The sequence below is a fragment of the Sarcophilus harrisii genome, chromosome 6 (genome assembly GCF_902635505.1).
Source record: "Sarcophilus harrisii chromosome 6, mSarHar1.11, whole genome shotgun sequence".
Lineage (NCBI taxonomy): Eukaryota > Metazoa > Chordata > Mammalia > Dasyuromorphia > Dasyuridae > Sarcophilus > Sarcophilus harrisii.
In genome coordinates, this window is record NC_045431.1 from 150,301,271 (window position 1) to 150,319,612 (window position 18,342).

Here is an 18,342-nt window from a genome sequence, read left to right on the forward strand (position 1 = left end):
TCCTGCCAGAGAACAGAGCTGGGGAGAGGCAAACAGGCAGGGCTCTGTTAGTGCAGACCCAAAAGATGCAGTGATAATGAGTGAGGCAACAGGATGTACTCTGGCAAGTTCAGATAAAGGACAGCCCCAAGTTTATATTCTGCCTTCTTTTTCAGGACATTTTATTTTTTAAAATTTACAAGAGAAATTTATTACAAAAGAGAGAAATAGTCAAAGTCTTTGCTAGAGAATATCATCACCAAGAGATTTACTATAACAAAACAATAAAGGGCAGTAATGCTGTTATCTCTTTGGATTAAGTTCTGATACTTTGTTTTGTGTGTTCTATAATTTATCTTAAGTTTAAAAATATGCCACAATCAACCTGGTGTGTGGTCTCTTGAGGTTTTTTTTTTTTTTTTTTTTTTCCAGCCTGAGGACTGGGCTGCTTTGAGATAGAGATATATAATGTGCTGCAGGTGAGTGACTGGTAGGGATTCCTGAGTGAGGAACATGGGTTGAGAGGACCACGGGTTGAGAGGACCACGGGTTGAGAGAACCACATTGATACTGTAGGCTGGAACCCTGGGAGATGCAAGATCCCAGCAGAATGGGATCATTCTGATTGTCTTCCAGGGCTGAATCTTCACTGAATTGAAGCCCTCTGAGTACCTAACTATATCTTCTCTGGCAGCTCCTGGGAGACCTGATTCTTCCTAAGCTTACACACAACAAGCTGCACTAATAGTCTAGAGTTACTCAGCCTGACAGCCATGTGCTGAAGAGCCTAGGATTACATTCTTAGGGTCATCTTTAGACATAGTATCAAACTGAAGCTGAATACCACCTTCCTAGACAGGTGTACAAACAAACACCTCTGGTCTTGGCACACAATTGTATCCTGCAGAAACCCACAGAGTAAATAGTGCCCTCATTATGGAAGCCAGGTCACTCAGGGATGGGCTTCCCATCTGTTATTTCTTTTCCCTTTTTCTCCTTGGATTTCATCCCAATTGGCTCTTCAATTAGTGCTGGGCCCAGGTCCAGCTCCTTGAATGGAGGAGCAAATCAAGACAAGTTAAGATGTTCTTCTATCCAGGTCTCCCCTTTACTTCAAGTTGCAGCTGGGCTAACTTTTTTTAGGAGCTATTTTCATTCTTCTTTTGATGTGATAAACTTCCCCAAGCAGGCAATTGCATCACAAATACCTGCTCAGCGAGCGTTAACTACCTCAAAAGGCCAGAGAAACATCAGCTGGTATTTCTTGTTTTGACTCTTATTTGGGGGCTTCTTCAATTTGGGCTTGCTTACTTACTTGCAGGGGGCACAAGGAAGGACAAGGGAAGCTGACTGGGGGGCTCATGAGTCAATAGAATTAGAGTCAGGCATTGTGCTAAGTCCTCAAGAGCCAAAAGAAGGCATAAAATAGTACGGATTTTAAAGATTATACTGATGGAGGAAGACTATGTATATAGAGTCCTGCAGTCAGAGTGGGAAATGAGTTGATTGATTTCATCTTGCAACATCATGTCTCTGGAATCATCAAGTCCAAGAATATAGTATGGTGGGAAATGGCCTGGTCAGGCTGCCCCTGCCTGGGCTCCAGGCATTAGCCCTTGTTCCCACTCCCAGTAGGAGAAAATAGCTCAATGGCTCCCAGTCAGGAGCTCTAGGGCAGCTGCCCAGATGGCTATCTAGTGTAACTGTGGGTCCTCTTTCATGATTTTTTTTCCAGTTAATAAATCAGAAAAAAATGGATAGTGGGAAGTTGCAGAGAAATTTGTTTTTTCCAGCACCTAGTCTCCAGTATGCCTAGAGTTGAGTTTCCTAGCAGCCCTGATAGGCTTTTTGATGGAATTTCATTCCAAATTTAGCTTCCTTAATTTAATTCCTTCTTTCCCTTGGCTCTTTCCTCTATCCACCTTAGAACCTTACAAGTTACTTCATTTGGTACTCACAATAACCTGGGAGGTAGGTAATATAATATGTAATGTGCTGTAGGTGAATAACTGGTAGGGATTCCTGAGTGAGAATTAGCATCTATAACTGATTGTAGGAACATTTAGATCAGTGGTCCTCAAACTTTTGTTCTCAATATCTTTACCCTGTTAAAAATGATTGAGGATCTGTCCAAAGAGTTTTTGTTTATGTGGTTTATAGTTATAAATATTGATCACATTAAAAATAAAAACTAATTATGAATTTGTAGACTCTCTGAAAGGATTTCAGAGATTCCCAGGATGCTCTGGACCAGACTTTGAGAACCACTGATTTAGATCATTAACATTTGAAGGGTGATTCTGTGATTTTTAGAGGAAATTGTCTTCCTTTCCGCGATCTCCCTCAAAAAACCTAGTCACTGTATATAGAATGAATTGAATCTTTCACAGTGGATCTCAAAATGATTAGTTGCAACAAGTTCTTACACTCTAAAGCCAGTATGAAAATCTGAGGCCATAAGAAAATGGAAGACTATTTGCTGATAGGACTCGTTGCCATCCACAAATTTTATTCAACTATAACTGGGCCTACTTTTGGCAATAAAAAGAATCGAAATTTCTAATCTTTGTCCAGATTTATTTCTATTCTACTGTAAAAGCAGGATTTTAGTCTTTAAATTATCCCACTTTCACTAAACTGACACTAAACTGACAATTACATTACAGAACTTTTAATTCTGGGCTACAAATGTTAGTGTCAATTAACTGAACAATCTAACTGATAATTAAGAATTTCTATGATTGATCTCTTAAAATATTTTCATAGGATAAAAAATATCCCAACAGCATCAGAAATTAAGCATGAATACAGTCCTGTGAGGTCATACTATCAACCTCAAAAGTAAGTATCTAATTCCACTTAATTTAACAATGACTATGTGTACTCCATGCTATAAATTATATTAATACATGTCACTAAAAGTTTCCAATAAACATGGCAAAAAAACAAAACAAAACTGGAAGTTAACTAGACATACAGAAAAAGAAATTTTCCTGGTTTCTCTCCATGGGAAGCGAAGTACCAAGGTTCTGATTCCATTGTGAACCTCAAACACAAGGACGCCTTTAGAACAGATGCCAAGGAGTATCCCAGTTTGAGACTTCTTTTCTGGGTGTACTCGATGAAAATGAACACCATACTCTGTCAGTCTTTGGCAGACCTATAAAAAAAAGCAATTAATTCTACAGGCATAAAAAAAAAAGTGAAAAAACAAAACCACAACATGAACAATAGACTCCAATCTAGTAAAGATATTGAGCTAATTAAATAAAATCACAATTCACCTTTCCATCTCCCCATCTCATCCCCATCGATTTCAACTCTATCCTTTTCATGTTGGACTTAAGATATGCCTATTCTTTTTATTAAGTCCATCAGGACTTAAATTCCATAATTAACCAACTTTCTTTTAGTTATACTTCCTCCTCATGTGTGACTTAAGAGAGACCTAGTACTCCCAGATGACACTATCGCCATGATCACATTTTTCAGCATTCTTTGTACCTCTGCTATCTCCTGACTCACAAGTCCCAGAAGAGGAGTAAGAATACCTCTTTTTCTCCATTGTTACTTTAGGTGACCTCTGTTTTCATTACCCAACAAATAGTTTTATGGTTGACTCTATACCAGGGGTCCTCAAAGTTTTTAAATAGGGGGCCAGTTTACTGTCCCTCAGACTGTTGGAGGGCCAGACTATAGAAAAACAAAAACTTTGTTTTGTGGGCCTTTAAATAAAGAAACTTCATAGCCCTGGGTAAGGGGGATAATCGTTCTCAGCTGCTGCATCTGGTCCGTGGGCCGTAGTTTGAGAACCCCTGCAGTCTATACAAATTTATCAACCAATTCAGACTTTAGTAACTATTATTCTATCTGGTACCAGGTAATTCATTTTCAATTTGTAAAGAATCCAGTGGCGGAGTTCTTCTTTTCCTCTACACCAGAGGCTCAAACATTATTACTTTCCAGTCCTTCAATCTAATCTAATGACTGACCTCTTCAATATTACTTTCCCTATTCACAGGAATCATCACAATCTTTATCTTGCTATTACAAAAGTTTTATTTCTTAGGCTCAATAACTGTTAAATTATGGAATTTTATTCTTGTTAAAATACTACCAGTCTCTAACCCTCTCTCAGCTATGGCATCATAAATTAGGAAAAAAACAAAACAAAACTAGGACATTAATCATGAGCTCACTTTTTCTCCTTTTCTCCAATTATCACAGAACTTTTTCAAAAGCTTCCATTCTCTCTTCCTTTAATCTAGTCTCTGATGGTGGACCTTTTTCTCTGCAAGGCCTCCCATGTAAACCCTTCATACTATCCTCTTATAATTTCTCCAAAACTTTACCCCTATGATCATTTCTTTGCTTCTAATATTTAAATCTCCCTATCAAATAGTTCCTCCTGTACTGCCTACAAAAATGTCCAAGTCTTTCTCATCCTTTAAAAAAAAAAAACTTTCATAAGATCCTACCATTCCCTCAAACTTTCATATAATTTCTCTTTGCAAGGGCAACCAAGACCCCAGAAAAAGCTATCTGTATTAAATGCCTCCACATCATCTCCTCCTCTTACTTACTTATAGACCCCTTGATACTGACAATCTAACTTCAGAACAAAACTAAAATTAATCTTTGTCAATTTACCAATGATATCTTAATTATTAATGCCAATGATTCTTCTAGTTTGTTTGTTTTTAAGCCAAATAAAGTGGCTTAAAATACCACTAGATTCTTTATTTCAAATGCCCTTGGTATCCAGCTTTTGATCAGTGTTGATGGTAATCATAGATAATAGAGGGCTAGCTAGGTGGATAAAGACTGAGATGGGGTGTTAACTGAACCAAGTAGGGTGAGTCTGGAAAGACATCAAGGTAGGTAGCTAGATTGCATTTTGCAAAGGAAAGGAGAATACCCTAAAGTCCCTTGGTTCTCCTGAGAAGCCCACAAGAAATTACTAGACTTGAAAAATTGGGAATTCTTTCTTAATTTAATTGAAATCTGCTTCTCAATTACCAGTTTTAATATATATTCACCATGGTCATAAATTATAACAAATAACCACTACAATATCTCTATTATCTTGATAGAGGTAAAATGAAACCTCTTTAACTATTTACACAGGATGGGGAAACTTGATTCTCTCCAAAGGCACTGAAGAGAAGGATGAAATACTTTTGGGTCCTGAGGAGCTAGTTCAAATAAAAACATGGAATGCTTTCTCCCCCTCTATTTTTGGAGGGTTGGAAGAGGACAACGACAAAACTCTTACAATGAATAGATCTTTTAGTTTTCTTAATAACTTGCCCATGGTCACACAACTAATAAATATTTCATGTACAAGTCTTCCCTATTACAAGTACAGAAACTTTCACTGACACACTATTTGTGTTGTTTACTCAATGTAAAATCTTTTCAGTGGTAGGATGAATATGGAGACCCGTAGAACTTACTATTTACATGAACCTTGGGGCCTAATATAGTTTGACTTACTTTTAAAAACTCCATTTCTGTTTCTTTTTCAGAAGCCCCTATGTAGGTACTGTGCAATTTAGGTAATTCTTCCTTCACATAAGATAAATCTAATCGCTCTGTCACTCTAGCAGGCAAGTAATGTTCCAGTCTAAAGTAAGACACACCATGAACCTATCAAAGAAAAAGAGACAGAGAAACACATTGATGTCAACTACCAAAATACATTAGAAGCTGTTTCCTTGAGCTGCTTACTTGAACCAATACAACATAAACTTCAAAAAGTCACAGACTTTGAAAAATTCTTTTTTTTTGATAAACAGTATTTTGTTTTTTCCAATTACATGCAAAGACAGTTTTCAACATTCATTTTTTTTCTTTTTTTTGCTGAGGCAATTGGGGTTAAGTGACTTGCCCAGGGTCACATAGCTAAGAAGTATTAAGTGTCTGAGGCCAAATTTGAACTCAGGTCCTCCTGACTTCAGGGCTGGTGCTCTATCTACTACGTCTCGCTGCCCCCACCCCCTCATTCATTTTTTATAAGATTATAAGTTTCAAATTTTTCTCCCTTCTTCCCACCCTCTCCTCCCAAGATAGCAAGCAATCAAATATAGATTATACATGAATAAACATGTTAAACATATCTCCACATTAATTATAAGGTGAAAGAAGAATTAGAACAAAGGAGAAAAAACCACTAGAAAAAAAAGCAAAAAACCAATTTTAAAAAGTGAAAATATTAAGTTTTGAAATGCATTCAGCCTCCATAGTTCTTTGTCTGGATACAGATAATATTTTCCATCACGGGTCTTTTGGAATTATCTTAGATTACTGTATTGCTAAGAAGAACCAAGTCTATCATAGTTGATCATCACACAATATTGCTATTTATTGTGTACAATAATTAATGACAAATGCTTGAAAGCTATATAATTATTCAATAATACAAGGCAGGACTAAAAGTAAAACAGAAATGGCCTCTGCTAATACATGAAGAAAGAAAATCCTACCTCTGGTTGGTAATCTCCATACTCTGCTTGAAGGGCCAAGGAGGCTAATAGTAAGGAAGTTTCATCATCACAGTGCATCCTCTCCTCCAAGATATCTTTACGCAGTTGGAGATAATATTGGTGACAGGTCAAAGCATGTCTGAGAAAAGAGAAATTTATGTTAGCTATTAATTCTAGAATCCTTGGATGATTTTGTCAACTAACAATTTGGTGAAACATTTTATACAACAAAATGAAATCTTTACAATTGATTCTTATAAAGATAATATTGGAAATTTGATCTAAGTTATCTGAGAAAATAAGAATTAGAAAGTTATAGAATTGCTATGACAATATGTTTTACATGATTGCACATATATAACCCATAACAAGTTGCTTACCATTTTAGGGAGAGGCAAGGGAAGAAGAGAGAGAGAAAATTTGGAACTCAAAATAAAAAAAAAAGAAAGTTACCGAGTTAAAAGAATTAGGAAGCTAAAAAAAAGAGTAAAAATCTTCTATGTACTTACTGTATTAGACTGACATCATCTAGGAAAAATTTAATTCGTAGAAATAAAATAAAATCTACAGTTGTTTTGTTCTTTTTCTTTGGTTCTTCTTTCCATCCCTCTGGGGCTACTTTAGTTAGTTTCAGATCAGGATCAACAAAGAAATACTCATTATCTAAAGAGGATGAGAAAACCATCCAGATCAAATATTAACACTTGATAATATCTTATTAGGACATAATACTCCTTTAAAATTTTTCCATTTTAACTTTTTCTTTTCTTTTTTTTTATGAATATTTTTTTTAAAGCTTTTTATATACAAAACATATGCATGGGTAATTTTTTAATACTGACCCTTGCAAAAACTTCTTTCAACTTTTCCCCTCCTTCCCTCCACCCTCTTCCCTAGATGGCAGGTAGTCCCATACATTTAATTTTTTATTTTCAACAACAAAGTCAATGTGAGGTTTCATTCCCAGCTGAAACTAGTTTAGCAATTTGCTTCTTATTCATATTATCACTAATAATTCAGTATCCCATGGATATAAGTATTACAATTGAAAACATCCGAAATAAAATTAATTTCCCTCCTTCTCAACTTCCCAGCTCACTCATCTTTAAAACTTGACTACTTCTGTGTAGGGAACTATAATTCTCTTAGTCCCTCATGTTTACAATATTAAGAATATATCTGGTTCTCCTCGCTTCCTTTCTCCCGATTTTTAATCAAGTTCCACTTTTTGTTAGTTTACATATCCACAATCTGTCACAATCTCAAGGTCAACACTCTAGTGTAATACCTTCCTATTTGGTCTTCATAAATCCAATTTTTCCTTTTTCCAATTCATCCTCAATAAAACTGCTAAATAAATTAACCTAAGGCACAGGTCTGACCTCAGTGGCTATTATTTCTTCTTAGATCAAGTACCAAAGACAGGGCTTGGTACTTAAAATTCTCCACAATCTGGATACCTATCCATACTTAATTCATGTAAGTCTTTGTTCATCTTGTGATCTAGGAAAATTATTCTTCTGGGCATTCCACCTCTTCTCTTGAAGTTTTTCTACAAGCATGTCCCCTAAACTTTACTTGAACTCCAATATGCTCAGCCTCTCAGGCTTCTTATATTTTAACAAGTTTCAAAACAATCTATTCCTTCATATTCCTCCTGATGCTCCCATGTCAGCCCAATTGTTACAGCTTCCTCCCTTCCCAAATAAACTTATATGTACTTGGTTGCAAATAAGCTGTTATTCTCCTAATTGGCTCTAGACTCTGAAGGGAAGGGATAAATTAATTTTCATCTTCATACTTCCCATAGTTCCAGCCCTGTGTCTGAAAGGATGTTGGTGCTTAATAAAGCTTGTAATTCAGCAATTATTCAGCAAACACCTATTGATCCAAAATGCTCAGGAGAGTTTTGGACAATTCTAATAATATTCTGTTTAAATTAAGAGATCACTAATATTTAAAGAATTAGATATCAATAAAATCATTAAAATTATAATGGATGTAATCTGGTATTTCTTCAGCTCCTTACTACATGGTAATTTGGTTTTTAAAACTACCAACTTATTCTGAATAAAGAGCACATGAGTACAAAATAAAACACACATATGTAAATCTGCAGCGTCAGAACTCATTTCTCCCTCCAGTTTACAAAAATTTTTATTATTGAAGTTGTTCTGCCTGTATGTATTTCCAACTGACCTTCCTTTATACCTTCAAGAAATTTTGGGGAAAGTAGTTTATGAACCTTAAAATCCTAGGTACATGTGAGGGGCTCTAAATTTTTTTGATTTTGTTGGTATAGAGGACTCCCCATGTAGGAACTCCCTTCCCTAATACAGACCAGGAATTCTTTTGTGACAGAAAATTTAAATGAGAGGCCCTTGGTCATATAACTAGTGTTAGAAAGAGGATGTAAATTCAGGTGTTCCTGGATATCTACCATTTATCAGTGAAGTCAACTTAAAGCATATACGAACATTCTCTGCCCTATATTAACAAGACTAGGTAAACTCGATGATGTGGTCCTGGCAACGTAACATATGCATAATCTTAATTTCTGCTCTCTTACCTGTAGGCACAAACTTGCTTTTGGTTCTTGGAATTTAATCTCAGTCAATCAATAAGCATTTAAGTGCCTATTATGTGCATGGTTTTCCACTAAACCCAGAAGATGAAAAAAAAGGAAAGGGAGAGTCCCTGTGTCCAGGAATTTAGTTTAATGGGAAAAAAACTAAAAATAAGGACTGTAGAAAGTAGAATTTCACCTGGGTCTTAAAGGAAGCCAGGATAGTCAGGAGGTGGAGATATGAGGAAGCAGAGTTTCCTAGGAGAGAGGGAAAGCCAGAAAAAAAGTCAAAAACCAAGAGGAAGCTCTTGTTTGAAGAAAAGCAAGGCCAGTTTCACTGGAACAAAGAGTAAATGGAAGAGTGTAAGCAATATGAAGGCTGGAAGGTCAACGAGGGGGAGTTAGTTTATGAAGGGCTCTGAATAACAAACAGAAGATTCTGTATTTTATCCTGGAGGTAAGAAGCCACTAGAGTTTATTGGTCAGGTATTGAAACAGAATATCAAGCCCAGAATCAGGATGATTCATTTTTCTGATGTCAAATTTGGACATAATGAGTTTAAGATGTCTTTAGGATATCTATTTGGAGATATCTAATAGGGAGGTGGAGATGGAGTTAGCCGATAAGCTATGGTTTAAGTAGATTTGAGAATCATGATCACAGAGAGGATAATTACATCCATGGGAACTGATGAGATCACCAATTAAAGTAGTATAGAGGAAAAAGAGAATCCAGATCAGAATCCTGTGAGATAGCCAGGATTAATGGGAATGACCTAGATAAAGATCCATCAAAGGAGACTAATAAAGAACAGTTAAAAAGGCAGGAAAATCAAGAGAGAGAGAGAGAAGTGTCTCAAAAATCTAGAGAAGAGAGAATATTAAGAAAAGTGTGATCGAGAATGACCACAGCTACAGAAAGGTCGAAGAAAGATGGGGACTGAGAAAAAGTCATGAGATTCCTTAAGTAAAAGATTAAAACCCTATTTTAAGTAAAATTGTCCTTATATATTTAACTTATTTCTATTGGAATATGGGTAAGGCATGGCAGTAGTTATAAGTACCCAACATTGTCAAAATTTCCCAATGTGGACAATGTGAAAATGTAGATATTTTCTGCACTCTCCCGAAAACTTGCAAAACTTTTTTGTACCTTTAAGGCTGGCTAAGGCAAACAAGTGATGTTCCACCAAACCAATATGAGCCACAACCATATCAAATACATCTCTACAGAGAGTTTTGACATCACAGGTCAGCTCCAATCGCTGTCCACTCAGAAGCATGATGTTTATTTTTCTCCGAGTATCCTCATTCTTCCCTTTCTTGGTCTGCAGTTGGAAGAACATAACATTGTTTAAGGAAAACAATATCAGAACTATATAGTCATATGGCTTTTGAAGTTTTTTTCTTGGATTAATTGTATTTGTTATTACTTACAAGGATAGATCGGGGCAGATCCAAAGATATAAATGGTTCAACTGTCATCTTCACAAATTCAGGTCCAAAGAAATTCTGTAAATCATATAGATCAAGTCATGTCAACAAGTATTTATTCAGCAGTGAGCAACAGAGCAACAAATGATGTTCTGTCAAAGGGCATAGGAATAATATTGATAATTTATGCTCAAGCATATTGTTTGTCATGTGAAGTTCACTGTCTTCCAATATGTATACTATTAGCATTTCTCATAATGGTTCCTGACACTAGCAAAGAAACTTACTTTAAAAATATTTTTAATATAAAATCAAAATTTGATGAAAATTTATTTTCCTTACATTCTACATCTAATTTTTAAGTTGTACATGAAACAAATCATAAGGAATTAATCACAGCTAATTCTGAATTTTGCTCACAAAGCAACCCCATGAAAATTTATGAACACTCTTAGAGATACATAGAAGAAATATTTCCAGCTTTTTAATATGTTGAGTGTCCAAATAATCTAATATTTACAAATGAAATATCTTTTTTTCATTTTTAATTCCAAATTTTATCTCTCTACCACCTTCCAATTTCATTTTTTAGAAAGGGAAAGATGTCTGTATAATCTAATACTTTATTAAGGGATACACTAAAAAGAAATTTTATGAACTTTATTAAACAGTTAAGAGATGAAAACTTCAATTAAAGTGAATTTCAACAAGCTAGATTATTCTAGAGTATAAAACAAAGTATAAAATTGGAGGCAAGATGGCATAGTAAAGACAGGAACCTGCCCAACCTCTCCCAGAAACTGCTCCAAATTCCTTTAAATAATGACTTTAAACATCCAAAGATGGAATATATAACATGTTCCAGCTGAAGATAATTTAGGTCAGCAGAAAATGTATATGACAAAAAGGTGAGAGTCCAGCCTGCATCTGGTGCAGGCTGGGTCAATGCAGCTCTGCTCTGGCCCTATGCCAGCAAAGGAGGAACAGGTCTAAAGATCCCTGAATCAGCAGCATTACTGGTGCTTCCAGACCACTTAGCCTAGAGACACCAAAGAGAAGCGACTTGGAAGGTCAACAGAAAAGGTTTGTGGCAACAGAGTGGAAGTCCACACACATCCCAGCACAGGCTAGCTCAGCCTTGGCCCTGGCCTTGACCCCAGTGCCAGCAAAGCAGGACAGTTGTTTTAGCACACTAGAGCTTACAGATACAGTAGGAGAGGAACATCTTTAAGTTCCAGGGCAGAAAAGAGTGCTTGTGGTCAGATCTCTGAAAACAGCTGCACAAAATCCCTAAAGCTTGGAACAGTGCATCCTCTACTCTAGAACCAGAGCTCTCCTTTAACAAACAGTTAGAAGTTGAGTAACATGCTAAAAAAATGAGCAGATTACAGAAAGTTTCTGATTTTAAAATTACTATGGTGACAAGAAAGATCAAAACACACTCAGAAGATTACAAAGTTAAAGCTCCTACAACCAAAGCCTTCAAGAAAAAATAAGGATTGGGCTCAGGTCATGAAAGAGCTCAAAAAGGATTTTGAAAGTCAATTAAGAGAGATAGAGGAAAATTTAGTGAAAGAAAGAGTGGTACAAAGGAAATAAAAAGGGTAATGAGGAGAAGAATACCTTAAAAAGCAAAATTGGCAAATGGGAAAGAAGGTACAAAATCTCACTGAGGAAAATAATTCCTTAAAAATTAGAATTAAGCAGATGGAAGGTAATGACTTTATGAGAAATCAAGAAACAATAAAGAAAAATTTTAAAAATAAGAAAAAATGTGAACTATCTTGTTGGAAAAACAAGTGACCTGGAAATAGATCTAGAAGGGATAATTTAAAAATTGATGATCTACTTGAAAGTCATGATCAAAAAGAGTTTAGACAAAAATCTTTCAAGAAATTATCAAGGAAAGCTGTGCTGATATTGTAGAATCAGAGGGTAAAATAGAAATGAAAAGAATCCACCAATCACTTCCTAAAAAAGAGCCCAAGATGAAAACTCCTAGGAATATTATAGTCAAATTCTGGAATAGGAAACAAAACTGAAGTTTACCAATTATAGAAGAGGTAGAAAAAATTATGGACTATTACTATGAGATAAAAAATGACTATAATGAATAGAGAAACATGGGAACACTTAAATGATCTTAATTTACAGAGTAAATTAAGCAGAACTAGGAAAAATACACAAAATGATTATAATAATGACCATTGAAAGAACAAAAAAACTTTCACGAACCTGAACATCAAGTAATTATAATCAACAGAGTTTATCCTGAAAAAGAGTCAAGAAAGTATACCTCTTTATCTTACTTTCACTGGTAGGGAAAACATAAAGGAATGAGCATGGGTAAACATCGTGATCCACTTCTTAGGTTATTTTATCTACAAGTACATGTTTTGTTGCATGTAACACTATAATATTGATTAAATAACCAAAACCAAAACCAAAAATTACACAACAAACTAATGATTTATTAATTTCTTCTGTAAAATAAAGTTTTAAAATATATTTTGATACCATTTATACTTCCCTTCTTTTCTCTCTCCCAAAACAAGCTCTTATATCAAAACATAAAAAGAAAAAAGACTCAGCAAAATTAACATGTACCTGTTGGATAACATAATATATTCCATGCACCTAGTCCTCTACCTTTATAAAGCAGCAAGGAGGTAAATTGTATTTTCCCTGGGGGGGTGGGGGGGGGGAGAGGGCAGATTGAATGTTACATTTTACAACATTCACTTTCCAAATCCTTTCCATCTCCACTGCTCTAGTCACAAGAAAGCAAAATTTCTTTAAATTTATCACAACTTGTTTAGCCATTCCCCATCTGATGGATATCTACTTTGATTCTTCTACAAAAAAAGTGATGCTATAAATATTCTGGTAAATATGAGTTGTTTTTTTTTTTTTTTTTGTTTTTGTTTTTTGCCACTGACCTTTTTGAGTTATATCAGTTTAAAACAACATGGTACTCACTCTGGCACTTTGCCTCTTCCCACCTGAACCTGAACTCATATGGGATCTTGGGCTCTGATAGATGAGCTTTAACCTTATCTTGCCCAGAACTACATCACCAAACCACTTTTAGACAGTTCAGAATCATGCTATGGCATGTGAATACTTGGCTGATTTACTTGTTTTTTTTTTTTTTTTTGTTGTTGTTGTTTGTTTATATCCCAAGAGTGCTTGACATATCATAAGCAAATAATAAATGTTTTCTTTAAAAATTCATCCATTCATTTATTCTTGTCTAAAATAATGGACTCTCTGGGTCAAAGAATTTGGACACATCAGTTACTTTCTTTGTATTAATTCTTTTTTTTATTGTTGTTCCAATTAAAGTTTAATTTTTAAAAAATTGATACCTTATAAAAAAAAGGCTTTTTTTTCCCCTTGAGACCAGTTTTGAACTCAGGTCCTCCTGACTTCAGAGCTGATGCTCTATCCACTGTGCCACCTAGCTGCCCCTAAAAATAGCATTTTACTTTCGAAATGCATGCAAAGATAGTTTTCAACATTCACCTTTGCAAAACCTTGTGTTCCAAATTTTTCTCCCTCCCTACTTCCATCTTCTCCCCTAGACAGTAATATGTTAAACGTGCAATTCTTCTTCTTTGTATAATTCTAACCTGCTTTACAGAATATTTTGATACACCTGTAATTTCAAGACCAGGGGGAAAGGGAAAAGGTCACGGAATCAAAAGGATAATAGATACAAATAGAAACCTGAATGAAGACTTAAGAACTGGTTGTACTGATGTACAAAAGAGCAGAGTTAGGAATTGAAGTTACTTCTCAAAACGGCTTGTGAAGAAATTCAAGAGCAGCTTGATGAAATTAACCTTATGAACGAGAGGAACTGACTGGGAGGCTTGCTTAGTGTAAGCAAAAATATCTTCGTTAACATTACCTATCCCCTGAATTTGAATATTTATATGAAATAATATTATGCTTTACATTATTTTCCAAAAATGATCTTTTACAAAACCACTATTGTTCTCTAGCTAGTTCAGCTTTTCCAGAAACATTTAAAGTATATTAAAAAATGTAAAATAATATGGTCTTAATTATTATTAACCTTTGGTAATAGGGCAATGAAGACTACAAACACAGAAGCAGATTCAATTTTCATGTCAGTAAGTATTTCTTCACATATACATTTTTTAAAAAAGTAATGGGCTACCATGTGTTATGGTTTAATTCAAGAGATCTTCAAGACAAGGTTGGAAATGCCCACAACTTGAGAATATTAGAGTAGATCATGTTCGGACATAGGTTGGATCAGATAGTCTTGGAAATTCCTTAAAATTCTGTGATTAAAAGTTGTTTTTTGAAAACTATAATTTTTTTAATGAAATGATCAAATTAAATCTTAATAGAGAATAATAAGCACTTTTTTTTTCTGTAAGTATAACATATTTAAGATTCAAAACTTTGAATCTTATGGTTGTCCCTACCATCAGCTTGTTGCATGTAACACTATAATATTGATTAAATAACCAAAACCAAAAATCACACAAAAACAAATTAATGATTTATTAATTTCTTCTGTAAAATAAAGTTTTAACATATATTTTGATACCATTTATACTTCCCTTCTTTTTTCTCTCCCAAAGCAAAATTAACATGTACTATTGGATAATGTAATATATTCCATGCACCTAGTCCTCTACCTTTATAAAGCAGCTATCTTTATAAAGGCTATGGCCTATTGGCATATCTTTTGATAACTCAACATCACTGCCATGATAAATCTTTGGATTAGGACTTTGTATTATTTTTTTTTTGCCCAGAAAAAAGAAAGCTTTACTCAGATAGCTGAGTTGTAACAAAGATGGTGCAATGGGTGCAAGAGAAAAGAGACTAAAAACAATGAAAAAGGAATTGGTGCTAAAATCTTCTCTTTAAACTTTCTCATTCTTTAATATTCAAAGCCAGTAGGGTGGTATAGGCCAAACAGGGCTTGGTCCAAGGAAAGACTGATTTTAGCTGGAAGCCAGAATGAGAAAAGAAATAGGTCTAGCTATGAAAGCAAATACAAGAAATAGCATTCAGGTCAACTATAAACTAAAAGCAGGGTTAATATTGCTCACTCCCTGGAGGATTGAGGATTTTCAGAATTTTATTATTTTTCTTTCTTCTATTTGCTATTTAGTCTATTCAACTGTATGGTCTGGGAATTTATATTCAACTCTACATATTATATACAAGTATACACATACATACTATGCACTATACATACTATATATAACTATGTACAACATACTATAGTATGGAATGGAACACAAGCCATAACTTGAATTGAAACTGACACAAAACTCTTAACTCTATGTTTAAGTTTATCAGTAAACTAACACCATGCCTTTGGAAAAACAGAAAGAATAAAAGAGGATGGTTTCCCAATGAAAAAATAAAACTGAACAGAGTAGAATCAAGGAAAAACAAAATGAAATAAACGGAAAAATAATTTAGTTATTATTTGTGGAAAGGTTATTAGGAAAAATTTTATATGCAAAATATCTTCACAGTTCAATTTTTTTTCCTCTTAATGTTATTTCTCCTGAAAAGTAGTACAATGAAAGTATTGCATTTCATTCATCCTAATCATCCTTTGGCTTGATATACTAATTAAAAATATAAATGCTTTCTTCCTTTTACATTTTAAAATGGTATGCATCCAAAGCCGATTTACTTCTGGGAAAGTCATTCATATATTATCTCAATCTAAATGTAGACCTCATGTCTAAAATTATATGTACTTAGGAAAAAAAAACATATAATATGATTTAAAAATATAATAAATTCCACACAAGTCATATTTAAAAACAATTATGGTTTGCAAATAGATCAACATGATAAATTATCTGGTCAAAGAATGTTTTTGTCTAGCTGGAAAACTTATGGGATTTTAATAAGACAGTTAAGATATATCCTTTGAGAGACAGTATAGCATTCCTGAGTCAGACATGGTGGAACTTAAAATTTAGAAGACTGGTATTCCAGCCACAGACAGTGGGCACTTAGCCTCTCAGTATCCTAGGCAACCAGGGGGCCAGGGAATTGACAGGCCAAAGTTTATTATTAATGATTTTGGATATGTTTAGTTGTGGAAAAGAATATGAGAAGTAATAGAAAATAGGCCTAGGTCTCCCATGGAATGCTTCTGACATTATGTAAACAGTGCAAAAGTTAAAATATCTTGACCACTGTCCTTAAAGAGATTTAACCTTTTCAAGGAAGATAAATATACCAAATCAATGATTCTTATTAATAATTTTTTTTTGATAGCCACAGTTCTATATTCCATTTAGCTTGACTGTATCATCTTCACATGGAAGCTTAGTAAGTAAGATTGCTGGCTGTGCTCTGAAAAAGAAGGACCTAAAAAGATGTTATGTAGAGAGTTTAGCAATTAAAAAAAAAAAACAAAAAAAACACACATTGGATTTTGTTGAGCACTGTTTACTACATACCTTTGTAAGGAAAAGGAGTTAAGCATTTATGTAACTTCTACAATGTGCTAGGTACTATGCTAAGCATTTACAAATATCATCTCATGTGCTCCTCACAACAATCCTACAAAAGAGGTGCTAGCACTTTATCCATTGCATCACCTAACTGTTCCTTTTAAAAATGTTGTAACTAACTTTAAAATGACTATACCTAAAGTCAGTTTTGTCTAAAAGTTCCTTAATATACCTTTGAAAAAAGAAACATTTACAAGATGTGTCAACCCTTGGCAAGTCACTTAACTCCAATGCCTAGAAATAAAAGAAACATTTCCTCCACACAAAGTCTCCTATGATTGTTCCAATCAAGCTTTGGCAGCTCCTAAACCAAGCCAGATAGGCTTAATGTATTTGTTATTTATGGATTAACCTGGCTCAATCTGGAAAGGTATACCAAAAGGGGACTGGTAGTCATTTTGCTTGACCATGGTGATCCATGAACTCAAAATGACCCTCCATTCTTGTAGTAATACGATGGGGGAAAGCCAAAGGATAGTAAGAATCATATAGTTCATAGTCTATAAAAAAATTTCTTCTATTCTTGACATACTTTGTTCAAAAAGCAATGAGCTGATGGTAAAGAAGAAGCAATGAACAGTGTCCACCAATTGGGGAATACCTGAACAAATCATAATATGTGAATATAATATAATTTTGTTATGTCTTAATGATTGAAGGAACAATTTCAGAGAAACCTGGGGAGACATATAAGCTAATGCAGTTGATGAACACAACTCAAACTGTTTATAGAATAACAACAACACAGTAAAGAAAAACAACTTGGAAAAACTTAAGAACTTTAATCAGTGTGATAGCCAACCTCAACTTTAGTAGACCTATGTGACCCTAAGAAAGTAGCTTTCCCTACAGGGTTCTAATTCTTCATCTATAAGCACATTATCCTTCTGACCTTCTGACAAAGAGGTGATGGACTCTGGATATACGATGAAACATACATGGTATTTAAATACAGTCAATGCAGGAATATATTTTGTTTTCATGTATATTTGTTACAATGATTTTGCTTTTCTTTATTCTTCAATGAATGGTGGGCTAAAAGGAAAAAAAAAATTTTGCTAATTAAAAAACATAATGACTAATAACCTGATATACTCGTTACATACTAATGGACTAAATCACATATGACATAAGAAAAGATTTAGTTAAATATAAAATGCTCATAGGCTTTCGGTGGAAAGACAAATAAAAGTTTTGGTGAAATTGGCTTCATGTGATAGTCACATTGTTATTTTGCCTTAGTGTGGTCATAAGAAATGTAAGCAAACAAACCACCATGAAAATAATTGCACAGCTTATGTGTCATCCACCATAGTAGATTAAATACTAAAGAATTTCTGAGCAATTC

The 18,342-nt window shown here is 34.4% G+C and overlaps 1 protein-coding gene across 10 annotated transcripts in view; it reads right to left on the reverse strand.

The window, feature by feature from the left end:
- PTPN13 (protein tyrosine phosphatase non-receptor type 13) overlaps window positions 1-18,342 on the reverse strand; it is a 206,338-nt gene that overhangs the window by 78,463 nt on the left and 109,533 nt on the right. For all 10 annotated transcript variants that reach the window (XR_004230157.1, XM_031942068.1, XM_031942073.1 and 7 more), the window contains 6 exons: window positions 10,468-10,542; window positions 10,184-10,358; window positions 6,974-7,127; window positions 6,465-6,603; window positions 5,476-5,628; window positions 2,957-3,139 (listed from right to left, as the gene is read on the reverse strand). Coding sequence is in view for 9 of the 10 variants with exons in the window: in XM_031942068.1 (XP_031797928.1) it covers window positions 2,957-3,139; window positions 5,476-5,628; window positions 6,465-6,603; window positions 6,974-7,127; window positions 10,184-10,358; window positions 10,468-10,542 (879 nt within the window). In the remaining variant the exon portion in view is untranslated. The remainder of the gene's footprint in view (window positions 1-2,956; window positions 3,140-5,475; window positions 5,629-6,464; window positions 6,604-6,973; window positions 7,128-10,183; window positions 10,359-10,467; window positions 10,543-18,342) is intronic.